The 23,494-nt window shown below is 40.8% G+C and overlaps 1 protein-coding gene and 1 long non-coding RNA gene across 4 annotated transcripts in view; one reads left to right on the forward strand and one right to left on the reverse strand.

Moving 5' to 3' along the window:
• MSANTD2 (Myb/SANT DNA binding domain containing 2) overlaps nucleotides 1-19,542 on the forward strand; it is a 31,329-nt gene extending 11,787 nt beyond the window's left edge. The window contains exons 1-4 of one of the 3 annotated variants that reach the window (XM_086678796.1): nucleotides 5,332-8,030; nucleotides 11,868-11,967; nucleotides 13,581-13,641; nucleotides 18,008-19,542. In XM_086678796.1, the coding sequence (XP_086534922.1) occupies nucleotides 11,892-11,967; nucleotides 13,581-13,641; nucleotides 18,008-18,860 (990 nt within the window). In that variant the 5' untranslated portion in view covers nucleotides 5,332-8,030; nucleotides 11,868-11,891 and the 3' untranslated portion in view covers nucleotides 18,861-19,542. Of the gene's footprint in view, nucleotides 1-5,331; nucleotides 8,031-11,711; nucleotides 11,968-13,580; nucleotides 13,642-18,007 lie in introns of those variants that run through there. The other 2 variants (XM_025929190.2, XM_025929191.2) reach the window with 2 other exon arrangements.
• Nucleotides 15,552-23,481, reverse strand: LOC147576884 (uncharacterized). Its single transcript, XR_015241240.1, has 2 exons — nucleotides 22,624-23,481; nucleotides 15,552-16,298 (listed from the first exon to the last, which is right to left on the reverse strand). It is a non-coding gene; the product is annotated as an uncharacterized LOC147576884 (long non-coding RNA).
• Nucleotides 23,482-23,494: the final 13 nt, after the last annotated feature.

The raw sequence follows: 23,494 nt of genomic DNA on the forward strand, positions 1-23,494 counted from the left end.
GCTCTTATTCATTATGTTACTTTTGCCTTTACCAAATGTTACCATTTGCCTTTACTTTCTTAAGAATGATTTACATGACTTTATATCTTTTTATTGTGGTATGTCCAGTTGTCCCTGGGGTTTGCCCCATCAAGCAGCAAAGTGCAACATTGTTAATAGTCATTCAGTCATTAAATTATGAGCACCCCTATGCAGTCTTCTGTATAACCAGGTAATGTCCCTTCTCTTTTGCAAATTAGAAGACATGGTTAATAGTTGGATTTTGAGGGATCAGATTGTACCTGTTTTAGAACAGTATAAAATATTTTTTTCCTTTAAGTAATGTAAACCACATTATAAAATTAAGAGGAAAAATCAAGGGAGAAATTTTAACTTTATAGCAGAACTAACATATCTATGAAACCCTAATTTTCAAGAAGTGGTGGTCAATCTGATTTTACTTCCAGTAAATTTCCATGCACCAAAAAAGGAATGAGAGGTGTACATGTTTTTTGTTCCATTGAACTCCAGGAAAATATATGAGCCATTCATACTTCACTGTTTGTCTGCCTACAGCTTCTTGTAAGCAGGCTGCCCGGTGAGTGAGGCATGTTCCTGTGGTTAGTTAAGATTCCTTGTTTCCCCTTTGGTTTATATGTCAGTGTTAGTCACCATATTCTTGCCAGGACTACAAACCTTTGAAAATGGTTAGATAATTAGCTTTTATAAGAAAGAGGAAATAAGAGCAAAAGGTTGAAGAAGCTATGCTAGTATAGCCAGGTGTTTCTGAAACTTGAATAATCTAAAGCATGTTTATACAACAATGTTACTTGATGTGTAACAAACCTAAATCTAGGTGTAAACTTGTTATTTGTAGATCTCATGTGTTATCAAACAAAAATAACTGTAAAATACTTTTATGTACTAATAAAACTAAAATTCAGAAAATCAAGCTAGCGTTCCTTTAACACTAGATGATGTGGTGTAACTGAAACTTGCTTTCCAAACGAGATTCTGATATTGACTGCTACAGTTTGTTATTCCTACCATGTGCTTTGTGATAAAACTTTGGGGTTACCTTTCCCTACTTGAACTAACCTTTATTTATAAGTGGTCTCCATGTGGTGTGACTATTTTTTTTGTAACAATCAAAGTGACTAACATTTATTGAGTACAAGCTCTTAGGCACTGTTTTAAGTGCTCTGTTTGTATTTTTTCATTGAACGCTCACAGCAAATCTGTGATGGAGGTACTGTTATTAACCCCACCTAACAGATGGAGAAATTGAGGCACAATGAGATTAATTTGTATAATGTCACAAAGCCAGCAGGTGGTATATTGCCCCTTTATGAACCGTCAACCCACCTTTGAAAAATGTTGACAATTGAAGTAAGATTTTGGCAAGTGTGACTATAAACGGTCCAATGCAATAGCCAAAACAGAGCAGTACAGATGGATGTTATGCTCATACATGTTACTTCTCACAGTAGGAAAACACAGGTTTTAAAAATTCTTGCAGATAATTCATGGTGTCCTAAGGTTATAAACACGTGAAAAACGTTTGATTTGGAAGTCCCAAGGAAGAGTTGACAACAGGCGTCAAAACATTTAGAATAGGCTTTTATTGTCAAAGACTCAGTTCACTCAAATCTTTATATAAATGATGGCATTTATTGAACTACCGACTCCTCTTGAAGTAAGTTTGAATTACAGAAGGAATTTACAAAGTAGAAGTGCTTTTTTCTGCAGTAAAAGGTTAAGGATGTGGCTTACCAAAAGGAGGCCATAGAGTGTCCATTACCTATGGCTAAGTGTTCTTAGAGATGACAAAGAGGAGATGGGTTGTTTAGAATATATAATGTAAACGTACGAAAAAAGCATATGCATATGAAGAAAGCTAAAAATAGAAAATGAGAGATCAGAGGGTGCAGTGAGTAACCCAGGTAAATATAGTTACATCCGCTAAATATTAAAATGAGCTGTGAACTTCCTGGCAACTATGGCAAAAAGGTAAACACAGTGACTTTCTAGACTTTTCAATGTCTACTGAAGAGAGGAACACCAGGTCCTAGTTTTGAAACCTAAATTTACATTAAAGAAGTTCTGTTAGTGACTTTGTATAATAAGCTCTTACCTTTCCCTTAGCTCTCTATTCAGTTAAATAGAAATGCATCACATATCTTCCACATACATGTGATATAGTCCCCAGACCCCTCCTCCAGGAATGAGACACCCAGCCCCTCCCCCAGCTGCCTGGAGCAACGATTGGTGACAGCTGCCAGTTGAATTCCTTCGCCCAAGGGAGCTGTCTCCCCCAAGGTAAGGCTCCCTCTCCAGGGAAGCCTGAATCCAGTGACTGGTCCGTGCTGAAATCCAAAGGAACAGTTTCCTTGCCCCAGTTCAGGACAAATCTGAAGGTTCATCCAGTTTCCACACCTCACTTTGGGTTAGCTGAGGCCTTTGTTGCAACTGTGTCTTCGTCAACGTCTTCGTCCGCCCAACCCTGTTCCGGTCAGTCTCACAGGTATTCGTTCTCAAGAGCCCTCCCCAGTAAGCCTGCTGCACAGACTCCTCAGTCTGTTTCCTGGGACTCTCTCTTTTAGCATTAAAGTAAAAATTAGGAATAATAAATATAAACTGCTTAAGTCTCAGCACACAGTAAGTAGGCACTGAGAAAATGGTAGTTATGGTTTTTACCTTCATTGCACAGGACATTGAGCCACATATGGAAAATGTTTGATTTTTGTAGACAGTACATTTTTCATATGGCTATTGCTTTTAGCAGTCCTCGTAAAGGTAAGAGTAAAATACAAAAATGTTACCAAATGAGCTATAAAAAGTATTATGATTGCCTGAATTTCTAACAACTTTCTAAATTTGTTGAGGTTGCCTACAGACAGATGTATACACTTAAAACATGCTTATTTTCTGGTTTTTCATAGAGTATTTGTCAGCATATGAATATTTGTTCTTTTCATGCATTTATGATCTGTAGTTTACAGCATATAAATGCAAAAACAAAAAAACAAACAAAAAAAAAACCACTTTTTGAAGTAGAGTTGACTCTGAACAACGCAGGTGTTAGGGACACTGATGCCCTGTTCAGTCAAAAATCTGGATATAACTTCTGACTCCCCAGAAACTTAACTACTAATAGCCTGCTGTTGATTAGAAGACTTACTGATAACATGAGCAGTGGATTAACGTATTTTGTATGTTACATCTATTCTATACTGTATTCTTACAACAGAATACGCCAGAGGAAAGAAATTGTTATTAAGATGATCATAAAGAGGAGAAAATACATCTGCAGTAATATCTTTATTGAAAAAAACCTTGTAGTTCAAATCCATGCTGTTCAAGGGTCAACTTTAAGTCAACATTTACCTTTTTAAAAAACACCTGAGTCTTGACCCAGATTCAGGCGAGACTAATATTTGTACCCAGATACCTTGATGGAGGATTTCTAATAACCTTACTTCTTAGATGATTATATCTAGATGTCACAGCCAAATACGTAAAAATTACTAATGGAAGGAATTTGTATTATAGATTATCTTTTCATTATAGATGGTAGTTTTTAGTAAAAAAAAAAAAGACTGCAAAACTTTCATGAAAGGAATAAAGTGACCTGTTTTGGAGGGGGTGGGGTAACTGCTCTGCACCATTTCCCTTTTAAACACAGGTCTTATCACCAGTAGAAAGTACCTTTGTGTTTGGGAAGCAATGTGATGTAATGGTAAAGCTGTGTGAGATGTTATTGTAATGTGTATGCATGCATGTGTAGTTCTTAAATTTTAGACATGGTTGATTATGGACCAGTTAGTGTGCAATTCAGGGTGTTTGTGTGGGAGGCCTTTAAAGGTGAATGATTCTCCCCTGCTGTCCTAGAAATACTGTAGATAATACTCAAATATGTTTTTTTCCTCACATATTAGTAAAAGTTAACATTTTAAATAAATATCATCTGAATACCACTTTGAGATGGTGCCCGGGGTGTGAAGTAAACAGAAAATCTAACAGAAATGCTAATATAGCAACTTCAGAGGTGATGTAGGAGGTCAGATGAAAACAACCTACCTAATCCAGGATAATTCTTTACCAGACAACTGGTTCCCACCCCCCCCCCCCCCGCCCCATCTAGATGGGAAGGAGGTTGTAGGCAAATAGTGGTATCTGACTGTCTTTGATGACTGTAATGTATCTGTTGCTGCTTATGTCTGAAATAGTTAAGTAGTTCACTAAAGCCCTAATGTTTTTACCTGTCTTCATGCCTGGAAGGATTCTTGTATCCCAAAGAAGTCCTTAAACAGGACTACGCTTACTAGGTATGGCTTTTATGATATTACTGCCAATAGGAGATATGATTTACCTACAGCATAGGGTTAAAAACTTTATGGTCATATGAATATAGTTCCTTGAACAATGGAAGGTGTTTGTTTTTGACAATTAGTATTGTCCTCCTGGAGGGTTTTTTTTCCGTTCATAATCTGAATGGACAAGACCCTCACCAGCTAGCATGGAGGAACCTAGAAAACTTGGAGGAGTTGATCCTCACTGAGAATCAAAATTTGCTGAATTATTTGTTCCACACAAGAATCTCTCCCCGATGAAGACAGTACTGACCAGTTGTAGACAAAAAAGTGAGTCGTTCATAGCCAGATTCGGAATGCAGTGCAAGTCGATAGAATTCAATCCTGGACAGTTCCCCACAGAGACTGGGGCTCCAGAGAGGTAAGATCTTTTGGTTTCTGGTGGTCGTTCTGTTTGACCCTATCAGAATCCAGGAAACAATTGAGTCTTTTTCCTTTTCTATCTTTGACAGAACTCTGTATCCTTGAATATATTACTTATTCAATGTGTAAGGCATAAGAAATAATAAAGTTTGGACAGAGCAACATAGGTCTGTGTGGCAGGAGACCCCTCTCCCACCACCGAGAAAAATTTTAAAAACAAGAATGGTAGATCTTTTTAAAATAACCTGGCCCTCTGCAGTTATTCCCTTTGTCACAAAGGGAATTTGCTAATTTGAGCTGTATCTATGCTTCATACCATTTTCTGCTCCTGCTTTTTTCAAGTAGGAGGCTTACGTACCTTAGATTTATTGATTCTATAAATATAATCTACCATGTGGTTAAACAGTGAGTTTCCTGATTTTCTTTGGTAAGAAAAAAATTTATCTTCTTGCTAATGATTTGCAATATTAAAATTACCTTAATTCATTTACTTAATAAATGTATATTGAACCCTTACGTGATAGGCACTCTTCTGGGCTCAGAGAAACCGAGAACTAGGCAGACATACCTAGTTCCTACCTCATAGAGTTGATGATCTAGTAGAATAGTTCTCTTAGGAAGCATTCACATTATATGAGTGGCATTTGGTAGTTTTTGTTTGTTTGTTTGTTTGTTTGTTTTCCAAATCCCCTTTGAAGAAATACTTGTCTTGGGGCCTTGGCTCCTCATTTGTTAAGTGAGGACTGTGATTTCTGAGGTTCTTTTCCATTCAAAACATCCATAATATTTTGGAAGTTTGGAACTTGGTTTGCTATTAGAGCCTTGGGCAGCTCCACCCACCCCCTGTCAATCAGTAGATTATATAAAAGAGATATTTGGCAAGGATAGTGTCATAGACAGATAGGCATTATATCAGGTGCTGCAGGAAAGTCAAATGAGTTAAGGACAAAGTTTGAGGGTCATTCTCAGTAATTAAGAAATTGCTGACCATGATATGAATGGTTTCGGCAGAATAATAGATCAGACTGAGTCCCATTGGGTTAAGGATTGAATTAGTGTAGACATTGCCTATTCCTTTCAGACCCTTTGGTCTTTAGGCAGTATTAAAATGGGAAAATGCAAAAGCTTAGCCATCATGACTACTAAGGAAAGTAGTCAAGACTTCCTTTCCTATGCTTGTTCCAAGATACGTGAATTTCCTTTAGGTAATTTATGTAGCATCTGTATTGATACGTGTATCAGATAATGAATGGTCAAGTATTATGTGATTCAATTGGGACAGATAATCAGCATAATTTATGAATCATTTAATATTGCTTAGTTTCCACTTCAGAAAAAGATTTCTTCCCTAGCAGGTGGAAAAAAAAAAAAACTCCTATATTTTTGTGAAGAGTAAATTGATATCCCTGTGTGTTCTTACTGCTAGGAATTGTTTCTTTCAAAAAGCATGGGAATTTGACTAATTGGCCTCTTAAAGAAGATATTAATGCTGCTTTATCTAAATGAGCAGAATATGGAGGAAACTGGATAAATTTTACTTAAACTGGTTGTCCCAATCTTTATAATCTCTTGTCAAACCTAATACACAAATTAAGCCTACCTTATTTTAGGGCTTCTGACTAATACCTGTTATATTCTTTTATGGAAGAAACAACCACATGGTATAGAGCAGTTTTTAACCCGAGGTTCTTGTATGGGCTCTTCAGAGTCCGTGTTCTTGAAATTGTATGGAACAGTTTTGTATGTGTGTTTTTTTCTGGGGATGGATCCATGACCCAAAAAAGAAAAGAACTTCTATTCTGGAGAGGAAAAGGAAAAGGAATATTTAAGAATAAAAAGCTTTCTCACTTGCCAAACCTCCCCTGTAGCGCTAAGAGCTGGGGGAGTGTGATGCAAGGGCTGTATTTTTGGTTTGAGTTTTGTTTTGTTAGGGTTTAGGGTTGGCTGGTTTTAAAGGCTTAAGTGATTGGCAAATCAGTTTGCCAGATTTTGATGTATAGAAAACAGGCAGTAAATAGGTAGTAAAACTTCTGCTGGCCCCAGATAGATTTTGCCTTACGTGACTTCCTAATCATTAGTTCTAGCTCGGTGTAATTTACATCGTTATGTAGGAATTTATGCTGTATTCATAATACCCCTCTTACTGTGTGCAGAAATGTGTTTATTTATTTATTCTCCTACTTGGAGTTTTATTTTATTTTATTTTCTACCTTTTGTGCTCACAGTAAGAAACTAAAACTAATTAAAGACATATTGAGTCTCTCCAAAAGATATTGAAATAAATTCAATGGGTTTTTTGTTGTTGTTGCCTCATTAAGAGCAACTAGTTGTAACAGTTACAATAAAGCGGTAACTTTAAAGGAAGAAGATTAATGTATTTCACAAAGACTTTTGCTTTAAAAATCCACATCTGCTAAGGCTGAGGTATTGTTTTTAATTCTTTTATAAACAGCTAGTCATTGGAGATTTGCCCCCAGTGTAATTTCCTCTATCTCTTGTGAAATATGATATGTGATTCTTAAGACTCTGACTGCAAATAAGTATATTCTTTATGGAATCATTTGGGTTAAAAAAAAAAAGCTAAAATTTATCGTATTTAGTTTGCAGAGGGTTAAGATCATCTATGTAATCCATTTCTAGTGTGGCCAGTTTGACAACTACATTTGAAAATCTGTTTCACGGCTTGTTTTTTCTTATAACATTGTTTCCTGCTGTTATAACTAAGCTATCCTGCCCTGCGGTTTGACTTTTTCATCTGACATCTTAGGCTGATCATGCCAGTGTTTTCTGGACAACACATTTATGTAGCTATTATGCTACACATTTCCATTCCTCCTTATTATAGACCCTGTTCCACCTGTAGTCAGTTCTGTTAGAACAGTGGTTTTGTCACGGTGATTATGTTTCGATTGGATGAAATGGGGCAAATTTTGAGAAAACGAGCCAGTAGCAGAATTGGTTGGCATATGCCCATATGATTTATTTAGTTGGCTTCCTGCTTTGCCATACCAGGGAAAAATTCAATTCCTCCCACTTCCTGAAAGTCAAAGGAGGGATTGAAGGACACTGAAGCGAAAGAAACCTTATTTTTACCCCCAAAGTAGCTTATATAATGTCAGGAAGGGCTTTGACGAAACCACTGGCCCTACTTATAGATCTTATTTTCCAAGCCTTTCATTATTTTATTTGCCCTTTTCTGAACTCTACAATTTCCCTCTCTTGTAGCTGGTTCGATGCCCAGAACTGAATGCTGTGCTCCAGCTGTGGCCTCACCGGTGCTGAATAGAGAGGAAGAGCCACCTTCATAGCTTACATGTGATTCCTCTGCTTATACAACCCAATACTGGATTTACTTACTTTGGCAAGATAGCTGCATTGTGCACTGTATTTAATGTTACATGTACTGTAACCCTGGGTCTTTCTCTGCATTGCTGCCGTTAAACCCCCAATCCTGCCAATCTAAAACTCCTACCTTTGTTTACCTGCCCCCTCCCCCGCAGACCTCCCCCCCACATTCATCCGCAATGAATGTCATCTTTATTCTCTCATTTCCTTTCCCTCCAATCTTAAACTTTGGCAGAACTTTCCCTCTGTCTATAAATTATCAGTTGTCAGCCATCTTGTTTTCCTCCCTGCTTTGGTAATGGGACATCTTTTAAGCCTTGTCTCTGGTTCTTTTCCTGTTGAGGTGATTGAACACTTGGAATTTCTTCCAAATCAAAGACCTACGAACTCTTCTGATTTGACCACCTGATCAAGTTGTTACCTACCCTTTAGTTCTTTCTAGATTCTCTTGACTCCTCCTGACCTCTATCCCTCTGACTTCCTTCAAGAATACAGTATTACCTCACTGCTCTTCCCCAGGGAGGAGACTGTAATATTGATTTACCATGGAAACTTCTAGCAATAAGGAAAGTGTTATTCTTCCTAATTGTGAATAGGCTGGTCTTTTCATAATTTTGAGCAAATTCTTCCCTCCCCCCCAACTTCCCCCCAAATCTTAACTTTTAAAAGAAAATGCTAGAGGTTAAATTACCATACATTTCTAAGATGAGTGAGGTAAAGAAAGAAGGGGAGTAAAGTATTTGTGTTGGGTAGGAAACGGCCCTCCAAGAAAGCTAAACCTGAGGTTCTTGTTGGGTTTGGTGTGGCTGTCTGAAGTGGGAGGTGAGGCTTTGCTTTTCCTAGAGTTTGGAGCATTATCGTAACCTCAGATCTAGAGTAGATTTTTAAGTTGGCTTATTTAGGACTGTTGACACAGACACGCAGTCTTTTAATTGCGTGCTTTGGTTCATCGTTCGGGGTGTAGGAAGTGTGACCTTTCTTGATTGGAAGGCCTCCATAGGTTCTTTTTATCTGTTTCTAAAGTCCCTGCAGCTTCACTGAGTTCAGTGTCTCCCACAGTGGTGGTCTTGCTCAGGTTTGAGTTCTCCCTTTCGTTTTCTATCTTAGTTGATGTGTCCTATTCAAACAGCCTCTCCTTGGATCCATGGATCCTTTGCTGAACCCAGAAGGTACCTCTTATGTGTATTTTATGTCTTGAGAGTGTTAAAATCAATTTACAAGTCTTTTTAACATTATTCCAGTATATCAAATTCCTATCGTATGGATTTAGGAATTACCAAGCATTTTTCCTCCAGACCCCTAAGAGATATTTTTCATATCAACACATGACACAATTAAAGTGTATCACAAAAGTACACTACAAGGAAAGAGGTGGCAAGATCTCATAGCCTTTTTTGATGAAATATAAAACACATCATCTGACTGTTCTTCTGTATCTAAAACCACTAGATACTGCTATTCACAATTACATAAGCCAAGTGAAATTTTAAGCTCGATTTGGTGGTTTCAAAGAAACCTGTCGTTTCCCACCACGTACATTGTCAAAAGATTGGTGGCTTTGCTCAAGATGCCCGTGTCACGACATTCCTTCAAAGGAACGTGAGTTTATTCCTTGACTTCTGAAATGACCCCCAGTGACAGAGGCGACTGGACTCTTGTGTGCTGCGTGCACTTCTCGAGGCAGCCAGAAAGTGAGCAGTGACATCTCCATTTATGGCCTTGGCAGGGTGAAAGGGACACGGCCGGGACTCTCCATGTACGGTCCTTGGAGGAGTCGAAAAGAGCAGTTGGGGTGTTCTTGGAGGCAGAAACTAGACATTGTGAGATAAAAATAAGTTGGCAGGAGATGTTTGCAATTCAAATTCCAATCCCTGCAAGGAGGGCAGAGGGCACTGGGAAAGGGGAGTATATAGAAAATTAAATGAGATCTGCTGCTGCTGGCATTTGTCTCCTTCCATTGGAAAAGTTACCCTGGGACGCATTCCCCAAGTTCATTTCTGACTTTTTTCTAGAAAGTTTTGTGTTATGTAGTTGTGACAATCTTTTACAAAGAGAAAGAGGGAACACTTTTAATCAGAAACCTTGGCTCTTTAAGGCATCATTTGAGGCACCAGAGATCTCAAGAAAGGGAGAAAGGCAGATGCTTATGCAGGGGGTAGACTGGCCGGTTTTGGGACAGGGTGACTAATCACCACTCTGTGTATGTCTGAGGAAGATCATCCTATGTGCCATGCTTTTATTACTGCTTTTGCCCATCTGGATTCCTGGCCTCAAGGGACAGATCTGCAAAGTATTTGACAGAGTGTCTTGTCATTTGTCACCTGTGATTTAAAGATACTGAACTTTCGTGGAGGCTCTGTAAAGATTATGAAGAGTTGTTTTAGTTTGGTGGGAAATATGTGATATATTGCTATGGAAAGTAATCTCACATTTAGGAGAAACGTACAGTCTGACTAACGCATATAAATTAAGTCTGAAGTGAACCGGTTTTGCACAGTTGAGTCAGAAGGTATATGAGAGCCACCAGGGAAAAGGGGTCTTGTCTTTCAAGAAAATTCTGAGTGAAATTCAGTAAAGTAGAAGGGAGATTAGAAGGAGCAGAAAGAGCAGAGATGGGATAGAGACTGGATGTCAGTAAACTAAATTTGGATGCTGGGACTAAGTCCTTGGTTTATCTTTTGAAATACCGTGTAAGACAGAGTAAAAGATGCCAATAATTAAGGAAACTGGGCTAATGATCAGAAACAAGTATGCGTTAGAAGACCACGAAGAAAATGGCTTGTGCAAGACATTAAAATGATCCAGGTTTTCCCTGTGGACTTGCATAGTGATTTTTATTTGCTGCGTAGCATAAGGCAGAAGAAGGAGGGCAATGGTATCCCTCCACCTCACTTCCCCCCCAGGAAAGGAGATTATGGGTTTGTTTCCTGGCAGTTTGAGTTGGTAGAATAGATTAGAACTGGCTAATCTTTCGATGTAGGAATTAGCACATTGTTTCTTGATAGTTGATGTTTGAGACTGGGGCTCTGTAGCATAATTATTTGACCTCTTTTAAATTTAGCGATTTCCCTAAAGACCGAGTAATTTAGTAAGGACTGTGGACTTTGAGGGTAGTATGTTTTACTAGCTGATTCACTTAGGCGATTGTTTTTACCCTGATTTCCTTCTGAAGAGTAGGGAAGGTTATATTCTTCGCTTGGGAAATTCTTCTTTCTGTCCCCCCTTCCCTCACTTTTTCCAAATTCTGGGCACAATAGCAGCTCTTTCTCTTCTGTGGCAGGTGTGCATCCTATTGGCTGGCTGGTATTTCTTGTTTTCTTTTTTTTTTTTTTTTTTTTCCTACTTCTTCTTTTTAAATGGGGGTGGGGGTATAAAAATATGTGTTATGGGGTACATGCAATAATGTTGTAATGTTTCTTGTTGTTTAATGGATGATTAATTGCAAAATAATTGTTTGAATTATAACATGTTTGAGTAAATGCTAAATTAGTTTTTTTTCTAATATAATAATGAATTTGAAATCTAGCATTCCTGTAACAATGTGTCTGTGTTTGTCTGTCTGTGTCTGTCTAATAGTAATTAATATCTGTGGTCCGTACCTGGAAGAGGAAGTACAGCTTTAAAGGAATAACAAAAGACTTTGTGTCTTAGACCCTTCGCAGGTGTTACAGTCGGGTGAAAGAACATGGTGTTGGGAAAAGAAAGAGCAGTTACACATTTGAACAGTTGGAACAGGTGTTTGGTCAGGGAGGATGGGATGCTCAGCCCTGCCAGCCTGTACTTATTAACAGTAGTGGCTTGTACCAGGAGCTGGAGTCAGATGGCAGCACTATGGAGGAGTATTCACAGGAGGACTGGGGAAACCACAGTCAGGATCTCCATGGCTATCCAACAGATCAGGAATTGGGTAAGAAAGCCAATACATATGATACTTAACGTGTGTGTGTGTGTATGTGTGTGTGTGTGCACGCACGCCCCTTTATATGTGTATTTGTACTTAGTAGTTCAGTTCCTGCTGTCAGCACAAGGCACACAGCCAGCCCATTTGGGGCAATCTGGACATTGTTGGTTTAGCCCTCAATTGCCAGCTAGTGCCTGGTGTTAGTAATCATTTGGATTTGCGGACCAGCAAAAGTCCTAAAGACCCACAATTCCTAATCAGTGACAGGTAGAAGAATCCTATATGCCGTTTCAAATATCCTACACCTCCTTGTTCTAAGATAGCTGCCAAGAAGGTTAACTCTTGGCTCAAAACTGCTGTAGACATGACTTTCTTTTCCTTGCTTTATTCCAAATACTTTTTATTTTCTGTTTGTGATTTGGAAAAGGTCCCCACCCACACTTTAGTCTGAACAAAAAAAAAAAAAAAAAGAAGAAGAAGAAGAAGAGAAGCCTCTGTTTATCTTGAAAAGAGATGATATTTGAATTTTATCAGTGAACATACTCCTTCAGAATTCATTAAGGATCCCATCTGAGCAGTGGCTGGAAATATTCAGACTTAGCATTAACAATGGAAAATAAAACTCCTGGCCATCAAATCTAAACGCGGGTGGCCTAATTAAGAGGGGATACGTAGTTAGTTTTTGTTTCTTTTTGCAACAGACTCTCCAGTTTGGATTTTTATAATTTGGAAGTGCTAATCAGTTTCTGCTGCAGTCACTGGGCTTCAGTAGCAAGTTGTGTGATGCGTGTTCCCTTACAAGTAAATGTTTTCTCCCCAGTGAGCTACTCGGGCAAGCTCCAAAGAAGTATAAGTAGGATTGGCACTATGAACGTGCTTCCCTGGCTTAAGATAAAAGTCCACAGGCATTGTTTTACAGAATTCCTGATGATAGAGAAATGCTAATGCAAAAGAAAAAGGATTAAATGCTAATATTTCTTTCAAATGCGATTTCTTTTTAAATCTCTCAAATATTGGAAGACAGGGAGAGAAGAAACTCTTAAACTGTAAAACTAATGCCATGTAAAAGAGAAACTTAAGGACTGGAAGAATAAAAAGGGCAGATACCAAGTGATCACTACCTTTTAATTTCCAAACAGTAGTAAGGTCTAAATTACTTTGGCATCTTGTAACTCTGGTTTTGCCATGGAGAATTAAGTCACCCAAACCTTTGGGAAAAAATAAAATAACATGCAGAGTATATTGATTCTGATATTGGGGGAATAGTTGCTGTGTAAAACCTACATAGAAAACCTAAATAGAAGAGAATTGTTTTTCATTCTTGTTCCTTCAAAAATCATGTTTGCAGTGAAATTAAGCTTTAAGCTCCTAGCTAGAAATCCCACTGGTGACCTTGAAGAATTTTATACTTGTAGAGCTGGTTTCTGATCTTGCATATAAATGTATGCATCTCATTATATAAGAGTTATATTTATAAATCTGGCATTGGACAGTGTTTGACACTAGAATTACGGTCTTGCGTTGGAAAGTGTGGAACAGACAGTAAACACAATGACTTATGTACATAAATGTCTGCTACTTAGAAAAATATAATCTCTTTCAAAAACCTTGCTTTTCAGATGAAATACCTGTCACAAAGAGAACATTAAAAATAAAACAAGAGTCTTCTGAAGAAGCACAGTAAGTAGATGCTTCTTTCTATAAAGTGTATTTACCTAAATGTAATGACCATTGGGAAGATCCAGAAAGTCATGGCTGTCGTTAGACTTGTGGTGGAAATTGTAGGCATGCCACTGCATGTAGTCATTGTTTCACATCTTTTTAGCTTAAGTTTGCCAGTGCCTAACCAAAAACATTGAGAATTTTGTGTGTGACACAAAGAAATAAATGTATTACACAAAAATAAGTGTGTTTATGGTGTTTGCCTGTACGTGAATGTGGATGTATGGATGTCCAGTTATGGTACTGAGATGATCCATGGGGCCCTGAGTTTATCTGGGCTTAGGTGAGAGGACAGGAGGGCCAGAGGGACACTTACATTCCTTATGATATCACACTGTAAGAATCAAAAAGCAGGCTCTTAGACAGCCTTTTTATACATCTGGAAAAGAAAGCAGTTGCTGGAGGAAAGATTAACCTGGGCCAGGGCCCTTCACCTGGTGAAGTTCAGCACTGTCTCTTCTGTAAGGATATCACAGCTCTCTGAATTTCAGTGATACTATATTTGTGGTTCTTGTATTTGTTTGTTTTTAAGAGAGAGACTGTGAGTGGGGTAGGGGCAGAGAGAAGAGTGGGGGGCAGAGGATCCAAAGCAGGCTCTGTACTGACAGCAGCGAGCCCAACGTGGGGTTTGAACTCATGAACCAGGAGATGATGATGCATAACCACCTGAGCCACCCAGGCGCCCCTGTTTGTGGTTATTTTGAATAGCTTTAAGTAAATCCCTGATTATATCTATGAAATATATTAAAAGATAAATTTAGTGGAAAAGTGGAGGGACACCATTTTTTTTTTTAAGCCTGGTCATCACCCATTTTTTCTTCTGTACTTCATTCCATACATTCGATCTTGATGTTTGAGGGATGGTGGAGAAAGGGGGAACAGGCAAGACATAAAGAGGTGTGATAGGCAACAAGCAATATAAAAAGGAAACTGATGTTTTCATTTACCAAACCATCACCACCACCACCCTTTGCAAACGCTCCTGCCTTTTTCAGAGCATCTGTGGGACCAAAGAATTCCCAATATCAGCTGCTTCCATGACTGGGGAGATGGTGAAAGTTTAGGGATCAAAAATTGTTCCTTAAAATTGTAACCACTCCCCACTCCTTAAAAAAGAAGTTTATGGCTCAAGTCAGTAAGTTTGAAGCCATCTCTCGTTGGGAAATAGGTCTGTTTTCAAATTGTGACATCGGAATGTCCCAAAGAAAGGTTAACTTTGATGAGGATTTTTAAAAATACATTATTACAAGTCCATATCTTCAGACCCCTATTCTCCAAAAAGGCCATTCTCTCCCCTTCATTAAAATGTCCCATCTCTCCCTTTCACCCAGGGGAGACCCAGTTGATGTAACTGGAGATGAAGTGAAACTTTACAGAATTGGTGTCACTATGTTCAAACCATCTGCACTTTTCTTGTGGTTGGAACTTCAGAAATCAGGAAGTATAATAGACAGTTCTCTGGAACCACTTAAGTACCTGGGTCTCGTTTTCACTGTGCTCTGTAGTTTTGCAAATGTGATGAGTCTTAAGCCCAGGGACCTTCAGGCTGAGGCAAGAAACTAAGCAGGGCAAGAAACTGACAGGCTATGTAGAAATAGACAGCTTTGCTGCCTCTTGTCGAGGTTTTGGCTCACAGGGGAAAAAATATTAGATTGATTCCTAGTAGGCCATTTATTTTCCAGTACAAGTTTCCCCAGAATTGTTTCTTATTGATGATTTAGGGCAATGACAGTGCTGAATAAAATAACTTCATTTGGGCATTGGATTATTTTTTTCCTCTAAGTATAGGTGGGATTAGCCTGAGCCCGCTGACATAGCCTATAGTTAAAATATTCCATGCTTCATCCATAAAGAAGAGTCACCTAATCTGCTCATTCAGTCCACATTTATTTGTCAAGTGCCTCCTTTATGTCAGGCATTGGGACACGTCAGTGAGCAGAATAGATGAAAATCTCTGCCCTCCCTCCCAACTCCTTAGCCTGCCCTTGAGGTCAGTGTCACATTTCAAAAGAGGACACGGAAGGATGTGGCTGTGAAAGATAGCTTTTTTTGAAAGCGTTGACCCATGCAGAAACATGGTTCTATATCTTCACCTCACAAGCACCAAGCTAAATGTGAGAGAAGTGATCACTGAGTGCCTTTGTGTTCTCTGAGAAGAACAGTCCCCACTAATCCAGTGGTTTCATCAAGGTGGCCACGCTGATACTTGAAACTTCCATGACAAACTCAAGAGCGGCCGATAAGTCCAGGGCAGTCTTTGGCTCCAAGAAGCAGCTGATAACCAAATATTGGCATTTTGTCATCTTGCAAAGAAAGCCAAAGAGAGTACGAGGACAGACTGAGAATGGCTGTGTGGGAGATTCCCCATTTTGTTCCAAAAGCTCTTCCCCTCAAAGATACAAGAATTGAATAGGAAGCTTTCAAGTATCTGTCTCCTTCCGCGAAGCCATTAGCAACCAATGTACATCCTCTTCTCTTGCCTGTTGGATTGTACATAAGGGCGGTAGTTGAGTATTTTTGTAGTTTAAACCTATAACCGATGTAGACTGTGATAGTTGGTTGCGAAGTTAATACATAACAGACTTCAATCTTCCACTATCCAAGTTTTGCCATACCTGAGAAACAAACTTGTAATTACGTATCCTCATTATAGTACGTGAATTATTGAAGCAGCAGTTACAATTATAGGAGTTAAGCAGCATGTGAAACAAGAACTTCCCAGCATTTTCTGCCTTACTCCTTAACTATCCAAATCAAATTTGAAATTGTTTCTATGCTTTTGTTCCCTGTTAGAAAGTATTTTGTTAAAAAAATTTTTTTTAACATTTTTATTTACTTTTGAGAGACAGACACAGAGCATGTGAGTGGGGGAGGGGCAGAGAGAGAGAGGGAGACACAGAATTTGAAGCAGGCTCCAGGGTCTGAGCTGTCAGCACAGAGCCCAACGCGGGGCTCCAACCCATGAACCACAAGATCATAACCTGAGCCGAAGTCGGGACACTTGACTGACTGAGCACCCAGGCGCCCCGAAAATATTTTCTAGAATAGGCTTGATTCATTCATTTTCCCCTCTTAAAACCTGAGCTTGACGTAGACCTTTTCCATCTGAATTCTCAGGTCTTAATTTTGTGCTTAACTGACAGTTCTTCTAAATTTGGGAGTAGTAATGAATTTTATTTTATTTTATTTTATTTTATTTTATTTTATTTTATTTTATTTTTTAATGTTTATTTATTTTTGAGACAGAGAGAGACAGAGCATGAACAGGGGAGGGTCAGAGAGAGAGGGAGACATAGAATCTGAAGCAGGCTCCAGGCTCTGAGCTGTCATCACAGAGAGCCCGACGCGGGGCTCGAACTCACGGACCGTGAGATCATGACCTGAGCCGAAGTCGGACGCTTACCGACTGAGCCACCCAGGCGCCCCAGTAGTAATGAATTTTAGACAAATAGAAAATGTCATTTTGTTTTTGCATGAGGTCATTAGTCCTAATCAACTGTATATTTTCCTACAGCAAACACATATGGGCCAAAATTATTGAACTTTAAGAATTTCCAGGTTAGAAATTAAGCTGTTCATTATTTTAATTGATACTGAATACCTTTTTGAATACAGCATCCTTTGTCTGCTTTTGGTACTTAGGTCTGAAGGCCACCATGTGCATTATAACAGCCACTTTATAAGTCACTCAGAGAAAGGCAAATACCATATGATTTTACACATATGCAGATTTTAAGAAACATACAAGCAAAGGGAAAGGGTTACCAGAGGGGAGGTAGGTGGGGGATAGGTGAAATAGCTGAGGGGGATTAAGGAGTGCACTTGTGATGAGCACTGGGTGATGTATGGAATTGTTGAATCACTATATTGTACACCTGAAACTAATATGACACTATGTTAACACTAGTGGAGTTAATAATAATAATTTTTAAAAACTCTTGATCCTTGGATTTCTGAAACCCTAGGGTCTTAACGTATCAATAGTTACTAGGTTTAATACGGCCAGACTATAGAAGTAATGGAAAGCAGTTTGTCATTAATTCCTAGAAATTTCCTAGAAAGAGTGTTTCTCAGATTTTAATACTATGATTATCTAGGCCTGCACTGTCTGATAAGGTAGCCATTAGTCACATGTGGCTATTTAAACTTAATTTCAAATTATGATTAAAAATGTAATAGTTCACTCACACTAGCCACATTCTCAGTGCTAATGGCTACCATATTGGACAGCACAGATGTAGAACATTTGCATCATTGCAGAAAGTTGTGTTGGACAGTGCTGATCTAGACACCTGAAGAACTTGACTTGTGTTTCTCTTTCCAGGAAGAGAGACATCATGCAAAATATTGTACAGATTTTGGAATCAGTACAATTGAAATGGGAACTGTTTCAGAGCTGGACAGACTTTTCAAGGCTTCATCTTTCTAATAAACTGGCCATTTTTGGAATTGGTTATAACACCCGTTGGAAAGAGGATATCCGTTACCATTATGCTGAGATCAGCTCCCAGGTGCCCCTGGGCAAGCGACTCCGGGAGTACTTCAACTCCGAGAAGCCCGAGGGACGGATCATTATGACCCGCGTGCAGAAAATGAACTGGAAAAATGTTTACTACAAATTTTTAGAGATCACCATTAGTGAAGCTCGGTGCCTGGAGCTGCACATGGAAATTGACTGGATACCCATCGCCCATTCCAAACCAACTGGTGGGAACGTTGTTCAATATTTATTACCAGGAGGCATTCCCAAAAGTCCAGGCCTTTATGCCATTGGTTATGAAGAATGTATTGAGAGGCCCCCCTCACCCCACATGGAGCGACGTTCCCTAGACCCAGGAAAGGAGGGCCGGGTTGACTTGGAGACCCTGTCAGCACAAGCCTCATTACAGGTGGAAATCGAACCCACCCGAATAATCTATTGCTACCTCGGGATTGCTGAGGTCAGGACTCTCCAGCAATGCTTATTTTTACATTTCCAAGCAAATACCAAAACCTTCAGCAAAGATTGGGTTGGTATTAATGGGTTTTTGTCTCAGAACTGTATTGTGGATCCTGGAGTTTCCCCCAAATCCATCTATATCAAATTTGTTGAAGTAGAGAGGGATTTTCTTTCCGCTGGCTCTTTAGTTGAGTGCCTGGAAAAAGCCATTGGATACCCCTTAAAATTTAACAACTGAATGTCATCCTTCATAAGGATTTGGGCTCTTACCTCTCTCTTCTCTACTCACTTTCCATTACTCAGACTGCCCCTCATCCAGATGCTGCCATCAGACTCTTCATGGGAATTCTTTCCACAATTGGGCCAGTACAACTTCTATGGAATCATACTAGACTTGGGGCAGAAAAAACAGACCTCACCTGAAAATGCTCATTTTGAGCAAACAAGGTATACAGCGAACTTGCATGGTGGGTCAACTGTTTCTTTTTTAAAAACAAAAAACAATTTTTAAATGGATTTTAGAGCCCTAATATAAACAAATGTAGGTACATTCCATATTGGACAAACTTATACTTTGAGTTTCATATGAAATTGAAAAATTGTATTTTTTTCACAATGTTTCATTTTTACACATCTCTATGTCTCTATATAAGTGTTATTTACAACCCTGAATAAATAAGCAATAGATAATGGCAAGTTAAATCTTGAGTCACCGTAAATAAGACTGTTTTTCAATATCACCCTTAGCTATATTGTATATAATTTAGAGTTTCATTTTTTTCACCAACCAAGTGTTTTGCTATTCCCGATCAGTGTTGCCTGCAAAGACCTTTGTTTCTGTGATGTACCAACTTTATGGTTGTGTTACCATTTAAACTTTTTAACAAAGAAATTATTAAAGTAATTCTTGACCTCTTGGAGTACTAGTTGAGCTTTTTGTAGCAGAGCTGAGAATGTATGGAACAAATGGGGCATTTCATTTCATATTTCCTTTTTTTTTTTTTTAAATGACTAGGATATTCCTGCTGACCCTAAGCGTGTGAATTTGTAAGAGATTTTCATTCCTCATCTTTACACTCAGTAGTCAGGGGCGACTCTCTCAAAGAGTACAAGTGGAGAACTGTCATCATGCTGTTTACAAAAAAGGAGAGACGATCCAATAGAAACACCCAAAACATTTTTGAAAGTGATCCACAGGATAGGAGGTTGTAAGAAAGAAGTCCATTAGGAAAGTGGTTATCACATTTCGATCTCTCAGGGATTTCTTTGCATCAACTAGCACTTTACTTAGAGGTTAGTGCTCTTCACTAACGACTAGATTACTAGAAGGGCAGTCAAGGATCACTTTGGTCTTATGGCCAAGACTTGTTAGATTGATGATTTATCTTTAATGAGTCCCCCAGCATCTCTCAGGTGCTCTGCTTTACACTGACTGCAAATCCAGGTAACAGCTCTAATTTTCCCCATTTTTAATACTATTGAAGATAAACTTGCACATTGATAAAAAATATTCTTTTCCTTCCTGCACCCTGGTCTCAAATCAGTGATTTTCTCATCCTGATACCTCTTGGCTTGTTGAAGCTTATTTTTCAAATGGCTAGAGGGCTTCTAATCAGTGGGATGACTTATGAATGTCATTTTAGTCTGGGTTTAAGGAGTTGGCTGTTTTCTGATAGAAGCTGCTAAACAGGGTTTGCTAGTTGGGGTGCCTGGCTGGCTCAGTTGGTAGAGCATACAATTCTTGATCTTGGGGTCATGAGTTCAACCCCCACATTGGGGGTAGAGATTACTGAAAATAATTTTTTTTAATGGATGCTAGTTCAGTGAGAGTATAAATATTCTTGGAATTTGAGTGTAGCACCTCTTCTCCCTAGGTACAGTCTGTAGGTATGGGCCTTATGAAATTCTCATGAGCTTGCTTTTCTTTGGAACTTGGAATTACAGACCTAAAGGCTGAGGCTGCACTGACCATCTTATAGCAGTAATTTCTTAATATTTCAGCGCTAAGTGCTGCAGGAAAATGCATTACCAGAGTACCACACGGTATCCCCGAAACTTTGCCACTGACAAACCCCCAAACCAATGTGCTTCAGGCATTTTTTCCACTCTATCCCACTTCCTGCTGCTGTTTAGTTACTTAGCTGGGGCAGATCATTTGGGGAACATTTAGTGAGGATGTTTCAGACTGACCTAACATTACTGAGAATGGGGCACTACTAGACCACTGTGAGCAGCACGAAGAAGATGGCCAAGACTGGATCCAGGATCCAGTATGTTTTCACCATTTGGCTTCGGACGGATGAGCCGTAGCGGCAAGAGGACAAAACTGAACACTGGGAAATGGACGCTTGGAAAGAAAGTAGCTGCTGCTAACTGAATATCTAGTTTCTTTGGCCAGAACAATCTAGAAGAGAGGATAGCAGGGAATCAGATAACTATATGAGCTTTGCAAAATAAAACGGGGGGGGGGTGAGGGGGCTTTAATGAAGCCTTATAATGAGTCAAGGGGGACGGAGACCCTATGTTCAGACATAAGAATCAGCATGAGAAGATACTTTGAGATATGAGATGAGGTATAATTGGAAGAAATACTAGTGACCTGCACGTCTCTTAAATACGAACTATGAACTTAGCTCTTGCATGCAACATGTTGTGGAAGCAGGCTCCAGGTCACTCACGGGTTATCTGCCAACATTCTCATTTTACACAAGGGTAGAGAATAGGGTTCGTCCCAAAATGCATCTTGGCACTTTCAGAAAGGAATAGAGCTGCTCTGCTAACTGCTGTCACTTTGGCTCAGGGTCAGCAGAAAGAAGTGGTTGGAATAGGCGTTCCAGTGAGAAATGTTTTGGTTGGGGTCAAGGGCGGTGAAAGAGTCCTCACAGGACTGCCCCTGTGTCACATGGAGATTTTCACTGCCTACACATCTTTGGTTGCAGCTTTACTTCTGATGTTGCAAGTTATTTGGGATCTAAATTCCAAAGGAAAAGTTGGCTACAGAGAGTGTGTATATTGAGGCTCTAATATAGCACTTGATAGGTATGAGCACAGCCTGCGAAATTAGTTGCTTTGGTGTTCCTGAGATGCAGCCGAAAGACTTTGTACTTTCTTGGAGGGAGTTACTTATTTGGGGTACATTAACCCTGGTGTGGAAATGAAGGAGGAATGTTTACAGGAGCTGGTTTGCAGTGTAAACTAAAGGAAAATTTGAGTGTGACAGAATAGAAAAACCAAACCAACAGCCCCCTCCCCTAGTACACACACACACACACACACACACACACACACAAAACACACCTTGACAGTCTAAGCTTGTAGGTCCTCGAATAAAAGTATGAGACTGGCAGTAATCTATTTCTGTTGCCTTTGCTGCCGCTGAGCTGCCAAGTATTAGATTCCAGGGGTTACATGAGTGGTCTGGTGTTTGCATAGGCATTGCTCAAAGCCACTGCATGGCAGGTATTTGAAGAGCAGCCAGCAAAGTCACGCTAGAAAGAGGCATCTGAAAGGGTCTGTGGGGCACTGTGTACAAAAAGATCTTGTGCCGTGCAAACACAAGGACCACACTCGGTGTTAAAACAGTGCAGAACTGTATGTGGAGTAAATGGAATCGGAGCCCTGACTGCTTTTCTTCCCAGTCCACTGCCACTCGGAGCAGGCAGCGCCAAGGATTCTTTGTTATGCTTTCTGCCCCCGGTGACCTTTGCTCGGCGGTTAAGCTGTGCCCGGATGTTTGAAGCATCTGTATTTTGGCTGTTGGACAGAGAAGCGAGAACAGGTGCGTCCCCTTCTGTAAGGGAGCTGCGGCCGCCAGAGGGCGCAGAGGTGCCTCTGGACAGACCCGGCGGAGGGGCGAGAGTGTGGGGGGCGGAACGGTTAAATTAAATTCGCAGCGAACGCGATCTAGTCCCGGGAATTAAAGGATCAGAGCCGGCACGGTGACGGATAAGGGGCAGTGAAGATACAAGGATAAAGAAATGGGGGGACTTTGTCCAGTTTACCTTCCCACAGCTGCTCCTTCCTCCCCAGTCAGCGTAAGGCCTATAAACCATTCTGGCTGGAGGCGAGGAGCTGGGAGCCGGGCTCCTGTTTCCTCAGTTTCCTGCTCAGCGTTGCTCCAGTCCTTTCCCTGCTAGGGGTGTGAGGCACAAGACCCGGTCACCTTGAGGGCTGGGTTTTAGGGGGTCTCCGAGGACCTGCGGAGAGCGCCTCTCTTCGCCGCCCGCAGGTGCAGACGGTCCCCGCGCGCACCTGCGGGCGCGGCCCTAGGCCTGCCGGGTGGCAGCTGCGGGGGGCCCTGCAAGGCACGGTGGAGGCGGGGCGGCCGCATCTATTCCCCGCCCGGCTCCGAGGAAAGCAGCTGTTGCGGGCGGGAGAACCGCGCCCCTTCCCGCCGCTCCGCCCCACACACTTCGGAAGCGCAGTGGCTCCGGGACCACGCGGCTCCCCTCTTCCTCCAGGAAGGCTGTCCCGCTTAGTCCGAGGACGCGGTCCCCCCAAGCCCGGAGCCAGAGCCCAGGCCGGCTACGGTGTCAGGCGTGCGGGTGGCTCCTGGACGTCGGAGGATCCCCAGACCTCCCTCCCTTCCCCGTCTTCCGTTCCCACCCCAAGCGAGCGGAGGGGGGAGGGCATGGCCCCAGTGTGGCAGTTCGGGACCTTCCCGTTTCCCCTGGCCCCCGGCCGGCTGTGGGGGCTGTGGGGACACCGCCACTTACCCGACCCCACCCTGCGTTCTGCCTAGGCGGAGGCCGCGAGGTCCGGCCGTCGGAGCGCGGGAGCCCTCCCCAACCCCCGCCCGCGGAGGGTCACCCGCACGCCCCGCCCGGGGAGACCGCGACCTCTCCGCCCCCTCCGGACGCCCCGCCCCCCTGT

This window comes from Puma concolor, chromosome D1 (assembly GCF_028749965.1).
Source record: "Puma concolor isolate L17-30 chromosome D1, mPumCon1.1.hap2, whole genome shotgun sequence".
Classification (NCBI taxonomy): Eukaryota; Metazoa; Chordata; class Mammalia; order Carnivora; family Felidae; genus Puma; species Puma concolor.